The sequence below is a fragment of the Oncorhynchus mykiss genome, chromosome 16 (genome assembly GCF_057628025.1).
Source record: "Oncorhynchus mykiss isolate SJ-2025 chromosome 16, ASM5762802v1, whole genome shotgun sequence".
In the NCBI taxonomy this organism is placed as follows: domain Eukaryota; kingdom Metazoa; phylum Chordata; class Actinopteri; order Salmoniformes; family Salmonidae; genus Oncorhynchus; species Oncorhynchus mykiss.
This window is the reverse complement of record NC_143037.1, coordinates 2,980,612-2,992,500: the sequence shown is the minus strand read 5'-3', so window position 1 is coordinate 2,992,500 and position 11,889 is coordinate 2,980,612. Positions and strand designations below refer to the sequence as shown.

The 11,889-nt window shown below is 48.0% G+C and overlaps 1 protein-coding gene across 2 annotated transcripts in view; it reads left to right on the top strand.

Moving 5' to 3' along the window:
* The window catches only part of jag1b (jagged canonical Notch ligand 1b), a 99,574-nt gene that overhangs the window by 70,521 nt on the left and 17,164 nt on the right, over positions 1-11,889 (top strand). For both annotated transcript variants that reach the window (XM_090201764.1, XM_090201763.1), the window contains exons 19-23: positions 879-906; positions 2,995-3,080; positions 4,274-4,387; positions 5,675-5,784; positions 6,006-6,263. In XM_090201764.1, coding sequence (XP_090057890.1) covers positions 879-906; positions 2,995-3,080; positions 4,274-4,387; positions 5,675-5,784; positions 6,006-6,263 — 596 coding nt within the window. The remainder of the gene's footprint in view (positions 1-878; positions 907-2,994; positions 3,081-4,273; positions 4,388-5,674; positions 5,785-6,005; positions 6,264-11,889) is intronic.

Here is an 11,889-nt window from a genome sequence, read left to right as displayed (position 1 = left end):
CTTTGCTCCCTCTCACTCCTTTGCTCTCTCTCCCTCCTTTGCTCTCCCTCCCTCTCTCTCTCTCCTCCTTTGCTCTCTCTCCCTCCCTCTCCCTCCTTTGCTCTCGCTCCCTCCCTCTCCCTCCTTTGCTCTCGCTCCCTCCCTCTCCCTCCTTTGCTCTCTCTCCCTCCCTCTCCCTCCTTTGCTCTCTCTCCCTCTCTCCCTCCTTTGCTCTCTCCCTCCCTCTCCCTCCTTTGCTCTCTCCCTCCTTTGCTCTCTCTCTCTCTCTCCCTCCTTTACTCTCCCTCCTTTGCTCTCTCTCTCTCTCTCCCTCCTTTGCTCTCTCTCTCTCTCCCTCCTCCTAGGGGATACCTAGTCAGTTGTACAACAATGTATTCCACCCGAAATGTGTCTTCTGCATTCAACCCAACCCCTCTGAATCAGAGAGGTTGTTAACCGCTTTGCTCAAGGGCAGAACGGCAGATCTTTTCACATTGCCCACTCAGGGATTCGAACCAGCGACCTTTCGGTTACTGACCCAATGCTCTTAATCACCAGACTACCTGCTGCACAGGTAGTGAGGGTAGTGGGGTAGTGATGCGGGTGAAGCCGTTTCCCCGTGAGTTGGGTGAGAGGCGACGCTGTTTGTTCTGTTGAGTTAATAACCCAGACAGAGACTAAAAACACGCCTCCGGACATGATAGCCCTGCTGTTGTCTTCTCTCTGCTCACATGCGTGTGAAAAATAACACAATTCATCTCTCTCTCTCTCTCTCTGTCTCTCTCTCTCTCTCTCTCTCTCTCTCTCTCTCTCTCTCTCTCTCTCTCTGTCTCTCTCTCTCTCTCTGTCTCTCTCTCTCTCGCTCTCTCTCTCTCTCTGTCTCTCTGTCTCTCTCTCAGATACCAACGACTGCAACCCACACCCATGGTAAGTGGAAGCTAAACATTTTCTATAGAGTCAAACAAGCGTGAACAGAACATGATTAGGGTGCTTCTCTGCACCGTGCCAGGGTTCCAGTACTATCCGAAGCTTATTCAAGCACAGCTAAAGTATTTGAAATAATGTTGAATACTATTTGAACCCAGATTTGTTCTGCAGTCTGTACTGCAGTCAGTTTCTCACCTGTAGGCTTTCTCTCTCTCTCTCTGTCTCTCTCTCTCTGTCTCTCTCTCTCTGTCTCTCTCTCTCTGTCTCTCTCTCTCTGTCTCTCTCTCTCTGTCTCTCTCTCTCACACTTTCTCTCTCTCTCTCTCTCTCTCCTTCCCACTGACACACCCTTCTCTCCTTTCCTTCCATCTTCACCTCTGTGTCTCTCTCTCTCTCTCTCTCTCTGTCTCTCTCTCTCTTTCTCTCTGTCTCTCTCTCTCTCTCTTTCTCTCTGTCTCTCTCTCTCTCTCTTTCTCTCTGTCTCTTTCTCTCTTTCTCTCTGTCTCTCTCTCTCTCTCTCTCTCTCTCTCTCTCTCTCTCTCTCTCTCTCTCTCTCTCTCTCTCTCTCTCTCTCTCTCTCCTTCCCACTGACACACCCTTCTCTCCTTTCCTTCCATCTTCACCTCTGTCTCATTCCTAGGGTACGTTCAGCCTCACCCACAGCTCGTTGTTCACTCAGTGCTCCGTCTGATCGTGTGTGTGTGTGTGTGTGTGTGTGTGTAAGCTGTGAGGAGCTGGCTGAGAATCACAGAAATACTAATCTGCTCATTTCCCACCCTGTTCCCTATGTGGGGCACTACTTTAGACCAGGACATATGGGGCTCTGGTCTAAGGTCGTGCACTACCATCTGGTCTAAAGTAGGGCACTATGTAGGGTGCCATAAGGCTCTGGTCTAAAGTAGTGCACTATATAGGGTGTCATAAGGCTCTGGTCTAAAGTAGTGCACTACCATCTGGTCTAAAGTAGGGCACTATGTAGGGTGCCATAAGGCTCTGGTCTAAAGTAGTGCACTATATAGGGTGTCATAAGGCTCTGGTCTAAAGTAGGGCACTATATAGGGTGGCATAGGGCTCTGGTCTAAGGTCGTGCACTATATAGGGTGCCATAAGGCTCTGGTCTAAAGTAGTGCACTATATAGGGTGTCATAAGGCTCTGGTCTAAAGTAGTGCACTATATAGGGTGTCATAGGGCTCTGGTCTAAAGTAGGGCACTATATAGGGTGGCATAGGGCTCTGGTCTAAAGTAGGGCACTATATTGGGTGGCATAGGGCTCTGGTCTAAAGTAGTTCACTATATAGGGTGCCATAAGGCTCTGGTTTAAAGTAGTGCACTACCATCTGGTCTAAAGTAGGGCACTATGTAGTGGATAGGGTGCCATAGGGCTCTGGTTTAAAGTAGTGCACTATATAGGGTGCCATAAGGCTCTGGTTTAAAGTAGTGCACTACCATCTGGTCTAAAGTAGGGCACTATGTAGTGGATAGGGTGCCATAGGGCTCTGGTCTAAAGTAGGGCACTATATAGGGTGGCATAGGGCTCTGGTCTAAAGTAGTGCACTATATAGGGTGGCATAGGGCTCTGGTCCCAAGTAGGGCACTATATAGGGTGGCATAGGGCTCTGGTCTAAAGTAGGGCACTATATAGGGTGGCATAGGGCTCTGGTCTAAAGTAGGGCACTATATAGGGTGGCATAGGGCTCTGGTCTAAAGTAGGGCACTATATAGGGTGGCATTTGGGACGCAGAGAGAAGTGGATGGTTGTAGGAAGGGGAAATTCCATCATTCAATACAATGTGTAATAATGGTGTTGTCAAGGATGTCCTCCTGCCCAGTCTGAGTCTCGGCCCAAATGGTACCCTGTTCCCTACACGACTGCGTCTGACCAGGACCTGCGGTGGACTTCGTAGGGAACAGTGTACCATTTGGGATGTAGGCAGAGAGACTCAGGGTAGACTGACTTAAATGTTGAACTGAAACTGACAGTGGGACGTAGATGGTGATAACTGACCTCATTCTCTCTCTCTCTCCTCTCTAGTTATAACAGTGTAGATGGTGATAACTGACCTCATTCTCTCTCTCTCTCCTCTCTAGTTATAACAGTGGGACCTGTGTAGATGGTGATAACTGGTATAGATGTGAATGTGCTCCAGGCTTCGCTGGGCCAGACTGCAGGATCAGTACGTATTGACACTACCTATACTCTCTCTCCCCTGCCTCACCCATCTTCCCTCACCCCTCTTCACCCTGCCTCACCCATCTCCCCTCTTCACCCTGCCTCACCCCTCTTCACCCTGCCTCACCCATCTTCCCTCACTCTCTCCCACCCCTGCCTCTCTCCCCCGGGGATGAATAGTAGGGACATGGGTGATGGGACAGTCTAGCCGGCGTAATTATCGGAGCTTTGGGCATCGGGCCATTTCCGGCCTCACCGGGCCAGCCTCGATCTTGGCCTTGGCCCTGTCACTGTCACTGTTGGGCTCTGGATTACACACACACACACACACACACTGGGGCAGACTGGCTTACGAGGCCAACAGCTAATCAACCAATCAGTGTTGTTTTACACACACACACACACATAGCGGTGCTCTCTGACCGTGATTACTCAGATTGTTTTCCCTCTTAAAGGCTTTCAGATGGTTTCCACATTCCTCCTGTCTGTTCACAAGGCTTTGTTCTGCAGGTCCAGCCTGCAGCTCTCTACATGCTGCTAATGATCATGGCTCTAATGTAGAGGGAGGGGAGATCCTGGGTCTGGTGGTGGTGGAGGAGGAGGAGGGGAGATCCTGGGTCTGGTGGAGGAGGAGGAGGGGAGATCCTGGGTCTGGTGGAGGAGGATGAGGGGAGATCCTGGGTCTGGTGGAGGAGGAGGAGGGGAGATCCTGGGTCTGGTGGAGGAGGAGGAGGGGAGATCCTGGGTCTGGTGGAGGAGGAGGAGGGGAGATCCTGGGTCTGGTGGAAGAGGAGGAGGGGAGATCCTGGGTCTGGTGTAGGAGGAGGAGGGGAGATCCTGGGTCTGGTGTAGGAGGAGGAGGGGAGATCCTGGGTCTGGTGTAGGAGGAGGAGGGGAGATCCTGGGTCTGGTGAAGGAGGAGGGAGGGAGGGAGATCCTGGGTCTGGTGAAGGAGGAGGGAGGGAGGGAGATCCTGGGTCTGGTGAAGGAGGAGGGAGGGAGGGAGATCCTGGGTCTGGTGTAGGAGGGAGGGGAGATTGATAATACATCTGGGCTGATTTAGAGACGGTTTGCTGGTCTGTTGGTGACTGTTTGTGCTGTGGTTTGAAAAGTCAGCTCACAAATCTAACTGTCTTTGTTGATCATAACGAGAGTGTTCCTGACCCCTGTTTTTATTCTCTCCTGTGTGTGTTTTAGATATCAACGAGTGCCAGTCTTCTCCCTGTATCTTTGGTTCCAGCTGTATTGATGAGATCAATGGCTATCGCTGCCTGTGTCCCCAAGACAGAGCTGGACCACGCTGTCAGGAAGGTAGGTTAACACAGGCTGCCTGTGTCCCCAAGACAGAAGGTAGGCTGGTTAACACAGTCAGTCTGGAAGGTAGGTTGGTTAAGTCAGTCAGTCAGTCTGGAAGGTAGGCTGGTTAACTCAGTCAGTCAGTCTGGAAGGTAGGCTGGTTAAGTCAGTCAGTCAGTCTGGAAGGTAGGCTGGTTAACTCAGTCAGTCAGTCAGTCAGGTAGGCTGGTTCAGTCAGTCAGTCAGTCAGGTAGGCTGGTTAACTCAGTCAGTCAGTCAGGTAGGCTGGTTAACTCAGTCAGTCAGTCAGGTAGGCTGGTTAACTCAGTCAGTCAGTCAGGTAGGCTGGTTAACTCAGTCAGTCAGTCAGGTAGGCTGGTTAACTCAGTCAGTCAGGTAGGCTGGTTAACACAGTCAGTCAGTCAGTCAGGTAGTCTGGTTAACACAGTCAGTCAGTCAGGTAGGCTGGTTAACACAGTCAGTCAGTCAGGTAGGCTGGTTAACGCAGTCAGTCAGTCAGTCTGGAAGGTAGGCTGGTTAACGCAGTCAGTCAGTCTGGAAGGTAGGCTGGTTAAGTCAGTCAGTCAGTCTGGAAGGTAGGCTGGTTAACTCAGTCAGTCTGGAAGGTAGGCTGGTTAACTCAGTCAGTCAGTCAGGTAGGCTGGTTAACTCAGTCAGTCTGGAAGGTAGGCTGGTTAACGCAGTCAGTCAGTCTGGAAGGTAGGCTGGTTAACTCAGTCAGTCTGGAAGGTAGGCTGGTTAACTGTCAGTCAGTCTGGAAGGTAGGCTGGTTAACTCAGTCAGGTAGGCTGGTTAACTGTCAGTCAGTCTGGAAGGTAGGCTGGTTAAGTCAGTCAGTCAGGTAGGCTGGTTAACTGTCAGTCAGTCTGGAAGGTAGGCTGGTTAACTCAGTCAGGTAGGCTGGTTAACTCAGTCAGTCAGTCTAGAAGGTAGGCTGGTTAACTCAGTCAGTCTGGAAGGTAGGTTGGTTAACTGTCAGTCAGTCAGTCAGGTAGGCTGGTTAACTGTCAGTCAGTCAGTCAGGTAGGCTGGTTAACTGTCAGTCAGTTAGTCAGGTAGGCTGGTTAACTGTCAGTCAGTCTGGAAGGTAGGCTGGTTAACTGTCAGTCAGTCTGGAAGGTAGGCTGGTTAACTCAGTCAGTCAGTCTAGAAGGTAGGTTGGTTAACTCAGTCAGTCAGGTAGGCTGGTTAACTGTCAGTCAGTCTGGAAGGTAGGCTGGTTAACTCAGTCAGTCAGGAGAGCCTTCATCGTTGTGATTGTTTCACGTCTTTGTGTTTCAGTGACACAGAGGCCGTGCTCGGTGAACGGTCGTCTGACCCCTGAAGGAGCTAAGTGGGATGAGGACTGCAACGCCTGTCAGTGTTTTAATGGGAAGGTGGTGTGTACCAGGGTACGTACGAACTACTCTCTTACCTTTCATCGACCTGGGTTTTCTCGAAGAAGAAGAACCTTGCCTGGTGCAATGGAACCAATAGAATAGTCACAAAAGTGCAACCTGCCTATCTGACGCTGAAACTATTTTAAATCAAATAAATACTACTTGAACCCAGGCAGATTTCTGAGTCTTATTGTGTGGACCTTGATTGGGTATTTTGTCTCGTTGTTTTCCAGATGTGGTGTGGTCCTAAGTCGTGCCGGGTCAGCGGCGGGGTCAAAGGTCGAGGCAGCGGAGGTGGCGGGGCCGGGTGTCGGTCTGGTCAGAGCTGTGTACCAATCAGGGAGGAGCAGTGTTTTGTCCGGCCGTGTCTGGGTCAGGGGGAGTGCCTCCCCTCCTCCCCACCAACCACCAAATGTCACCCCAGCTCCGGTTACCACGACAACAGCTGTTCCAACATCACGTTTACGTTCACCAAGGAGACCATGCCCAGGGTGAGTCGGTCCTTCTCTCTCGGTCCTTCTCTCTCGGTCCTTCTTTCTCGGTCCTTCTCTCTCGGTCCTTCTCTCTCGGTCCTTCTCTCTCGGTCCTTCTCTCTCGGCCCTGCGCTCTCGGCCCGCCGCTCTCGGCCCGCCGCTCTCGGCCCGCCGCTCTCGGCCCGCCGCTCTCGGCCCCTCTGTCACTCTCTAACTCAATATGGCTGCGTTTACACAGGCAGCCCAATTCTGATCTTTTGGACAAATATCAGCAAAAGAGATGATCTGATTGGTCAAGAGAATATCAAAATTAGGCCGCCTGTGTAAAACGTGGGGTACGAGGTCATTGAGGTCGATACTGTACATATACAGTGACTTTTTCCACATTTTATGTTAAAGGCTTTTTCTAAAATTGATTAAAAAAAAAATAAAAAATCCTCATCTACACACAATAACCCCATAACGACGTCACAATAACCCCATGACGACGTCACAATAACCCCATAACGACGTCACAATAACCCCATGACGACGTCACAATAACCCCATAACGACGTCACAATAACCCCATAACGACGTCACAATAACCCCATAACGACGTCACAATAACCCCATAACGACGTCACAATAACCCCATAACGACGTCACAATAACCCCATAACGACGTCACAATAACCCCATAACGACGTCACAATAACCCCATAACGACGTCACAATAACCCCATAACGACGTCACAATAACCCCATAACGACGTCACAATAACCCCATAACGACGTCACAATAACCCCATGACGACGTCACAATAACACCATAACGACGTCACAATAACCCCATAACGACAAAGAATTCTGTTTTTTTAAGACATATCATCTAAGTATTCAGACCCTTTACTCAGTACTTTGTTGAAGCACCTTTGGCAGCGATTACAGCCTCAAGTCTTCTTGGGTATGACACTACAAGATTGACACAACTGTATTTGTGGAGTTTCTCACATTCTTCTCTGCAGATCCTCTCAAGCTCTGTCAGGTTGGATGGGGAGCGTCGCTGCACAGCTATTTTCAGGTCTCTCCAGAGATGTTTGATCAGGTTCAAGTCCGGGCTCTGGCTGGGCCACTCAAGGACATGCATAGACTTGCCCCGAAGACACTCCTGTGTTGTATTGGCTGTGTGTTTACGGTCGTTGTCCTGTTGGAAGGTGAACCTTCGCCCCAGTCTGAGGTCCTGAGTGTTCTGGAGCAGGTTTTTAATCAAGGATCTCTCTGTTCACTTTTCCCTCGATCCTGACTATTCCTCCAGTCCCTGCCACTGAAAAACATCCCCAGAGCATGACGCCACCACCATGCTTCACCGTAGGGATGGTGCCAGATTTCCTTCAGAAAAAGTTTTTCTCTGCTAAACCATTCGTTGAGGATGAGGAGAGACGGGGACCGCAGAACGCTGTCACTGTCTGAAGCTAAAGCTGTCACGCTTGTTAGGCAACTGCAGAGTGATGAGGCTTTGTTCTGATGGAGTCGCCAGCCGTCCTGTTGCAGCTTAGATTCACATGATCTCCTCTGTGTGTGTGTTCTGACATTCATCTCACAATAATCCTACATTGCGGTCACAGTATTAACTCGTTCTCTTGACAGCTGTTATGGATGATGTAGTTTGGGCTTCAGATGAAGAACACCCATAAAACCTCTATACCCAGGCGGTGTCAGAGGAAAGCCCTAAAAAATTCCAACCAAAAGACTCCAACCACCCAGGTCCTAGACTGTTCTCTCTGCTGCGGTGAGCCGCACTGCTGAACCAAGTCTGGAACCGACAGAACCTGAACAGCTTCTACCTCCAAGCCATAAGACTGCTGAACCAAGTCTGGAACCGACAGAACCTGAACAGCTTCTACCTCCAAGCCATAAGACTGCTGAACCAAGTCTGGAACCGACAGAACCTGAACAGCTTCTACCTCCAAGCCATAAGACTGCTGAACCAAGTCTGGAACCGACAGAACCTGAACAGCTTCTACCTCCAAGCCATAAGACTGCTGAACCAAGTCTGGAACCGACAGAACCTGAACAGCTTCTACCTCCAAGCCATAAGACTGCTGAACCAAGTCTGGAACCGACAGAACCTGAACAGCTTCTACCTCCAAGCCATAAGACTGCTAAATAGTTAGTCCGGATACCAATTGGTTACCTATTTAAACTATCTGCGTTGACCCTTTTTGTAGCACCTCTTGACTCATCACATACACTGCTGCTACTGTTTATTATCTATCCTGTTGCCTAGTTACTCGTGCCCTACCTACAGTGCATTCTGGGAAGTAATTCAGATCCCTTCCCCTTTTCCACATTTTGTTACGTTACAGCCTTATTCTAAAATGGATTAAATAGAAAATGTTAGTCATCAATCTACACACAATACGCCACCTGTACCCCTCCACACTGACTCTGTACCGTAACACCCTGTATATAGCCTCCACATTGACTCTGTACCGTAATACCCTGTATATAGCCTCCACATTGACTCTGTACCGTAATACCCTGTATATAGCCTCCACATTGACTCTGTACCGGTACCCCCTGTATATAGACTCCACATTGACTCTGTACCGTAATACCCTGTATATAGCCTCCACATTGACTCTGTACCGTAACACCCTGTATATAGCCTCCACATTGACTCTGTACCGTAATACCCTGTATATAGCCTCCACATTGACTCTGTACCGTAATACCCTGTATATAGCCTCCACATTGACTCTGTACCGGTACCCCCTGTATATAGACTCCACATTGACTCTGTACCGTAATACCCTGTATATAGCCTCCACATTGACTCTGTACCGTAACACCCTGTATATAGCCTCCACACTGACTCTGTACCGTAACACCCTGTATATAGCCTCCACATTGACTCTGTACCTATACCCCCTGTATATAGCCTCCACATTGACTCTGTACCGGTACACCCTGTATATAGCCTCCACACTGACTCTGTACCGTAATACCCTGTATATAGCCTCCACATGGACTCTGTACCGTAACCCCCTGTATATAGCCTCCACATTGACTCTGTACCGTAACACCCTGTATATAGTCTCCACATTGACTCTGTACCGGTACCCCCTGTATATAGCCTCCACATTGACTCTGTACCGTAATACCCTGTATATAGCCTCCACACTGACTCTGTACCGTAACACCATGTATATAGCCTCCACATTGACTCTGTACCGGTACCCCCTGTATATAGCCTCCACATTGACTCTGTACCGGTACCCCCTGTATATAGCCTCCACATGGACTCTGTACCGGTACCCCCTGTATACAGCCTCCACATGGACTCTGTACCGGTACCCCCCTGTATATAGCCTCCACATTGACTCTGTACCGTAATACCCTGTATATAGCCTCCACATTGACTCTGTACTGTAACACCCTGTATATAACCTCCACATTGACTCTGTACCGTAACACCCTGTATATAACCTCCACATTGACTCTGTACCGTAATACCCTATATATAGCCTCCACATTGACTCTGTACCGTAACACCCTGTATATAACCTCCACATTGACTCTGTACCGTAACACCCTGTATATAGCCTCCACATTGACTCTGTACCGTAATACCCTGTATATAGCCTGCACATTGACTCCACATTAACACCCTGTATATAACCTCCACATTGACTCTGTACCGTAATACCCTGTATATAACCTCCACATTGACTCTGTACCGTAATACCCTGTATATAACCTCCACATTGACTCTGTACCGTAACACCCTGTATATAGCCTCCACATTGACTCTGTACCGTAATACCCTGTATATAGCCTCCACATTGACTCTGTACCGGTACCCCCTGTATATAGCCTCCACATTGACTCTGTACCGTAATACCCTGTATATAGCCTCCACATTGACTCTGTACCGTAATACCCTGTATATAGCCTCCACATTGACTCTGTACCGTAACACCCTGTATATAACCTCCACATTGACTCTGTACCGTAACACCCTGTATATAGCCTCCACATTGACTCTGTACCGTAACACCCTCTATATAGCCTCCACATTGACTCTGTACCGTAATACCCTGTATATAGCCTCCACATTGACTCTGTACCGTAACACCCTGTATATAGCCTCCACATTGACTCTGTACCGTAACACCCTGTATATAGCCTCCACATTGACTCTGTACCGTAACACCCTGTATATAGCCTCCACATTGACTCTGTACCGTAATACCCTATATATAACCTCCACATTGACTCTGTACCGTAACACCCTGTATATAGACTCCACATTGACTCTGTACCGTAATACCCTGTATATAGACTCCACATTGACTCTGTACCGTAATACCCTGTATATAGACTCCACATTGACTCTGTACCGTAACACCCTGTATATAGCCTCCACATTGACTCTGTACCGTAACACCCTGTATATAGACTCCACATTGACTCTGTACCGTAATACCCTGTATATAGCCTCCACATTGACTCTGTACCGTAACACCCTGTATATAGCCTCCACATTGACTCTGTACCGTAACACCCTGTATATAGCCTCCACATTGACTCTGTACCGTAATACCCTGTATATAGCCTCCACATTGACTCTGTACCGGTACCCCCTGTATATAGCCTCCACATTGACTCTGTACCGTAATACCCTGTATATAGCCTCCACATTGACTCTGTACCGTAACACCCTGTATATAGACTCCACATTGACTCTGTACCGTAACACCCTGTATATAGCCTCCACATTGACTCTGTACCGTAATACCCTGTATATAGCCTCCACATTGACTCTGTACCGTAACACCCTGTATATAGCCTCCACATTGACTCTGTACCGTAATACCCTGTATAGAGCCTCATTATTGTTCTTCTTATTGATACTTTTGTATTGTTACTTTTTGTTCTAGTCTACTTTGTAAATATTCTCTTAACTCCTCTTGAACTTTACTGTTGGTTACGGGCTTGTAAGTAAACATTTCATGGTAAAGTCTACACTTGTGACAAATCAAAAACATGGTTTTTAGAAATGTTTGCGAATGTATTAAAAAAAAATTTTTAGACCCTTTGCTATGAGACTCGAAATTGAGCTCCGGTGCATCCTGTTTCCATTGATCATCCTTGAGATGTTTCTAGACTCAGAAAAAAACGAAACGTCCCTTTTTCAGTACCCTGTCTTTCAAAGATAATTCGTAAAAATCCAAATAACTTCACAGAGCTTCATTGTAAAAGGGTTTAAACACTGTTTCCCATGCTTGTTCAATGAACCATAAACATTGGAGAAGTGGTTTATCCACACATCTCCATTTTGGATAGATAACTCTTCATGTTTGTTTAGTTTTTTCCAATTTTCACAGAATTGTATTCTTCAAATACATTTGAGCTGATTTCTGACTAGTTGTTCCTTTTTCCATAGTAGTTCTGTATTGGTTTAGTGATTCACCATAGTGAAGTCATAGGCTCAAGTTTTCTGGGTCTCAATTATTTTGGTTGGATAGATTTCTCAATTTCCCTTAGGTTTTGGCGTTCTCCATCAAACCATTTGTCATTATTGTTAATTTTCTTAAGTTGTCTGCTTGACATTTCTAGGTTAGATTAGGTAGTACATTTGACCTTTCAGTTTTTCTAG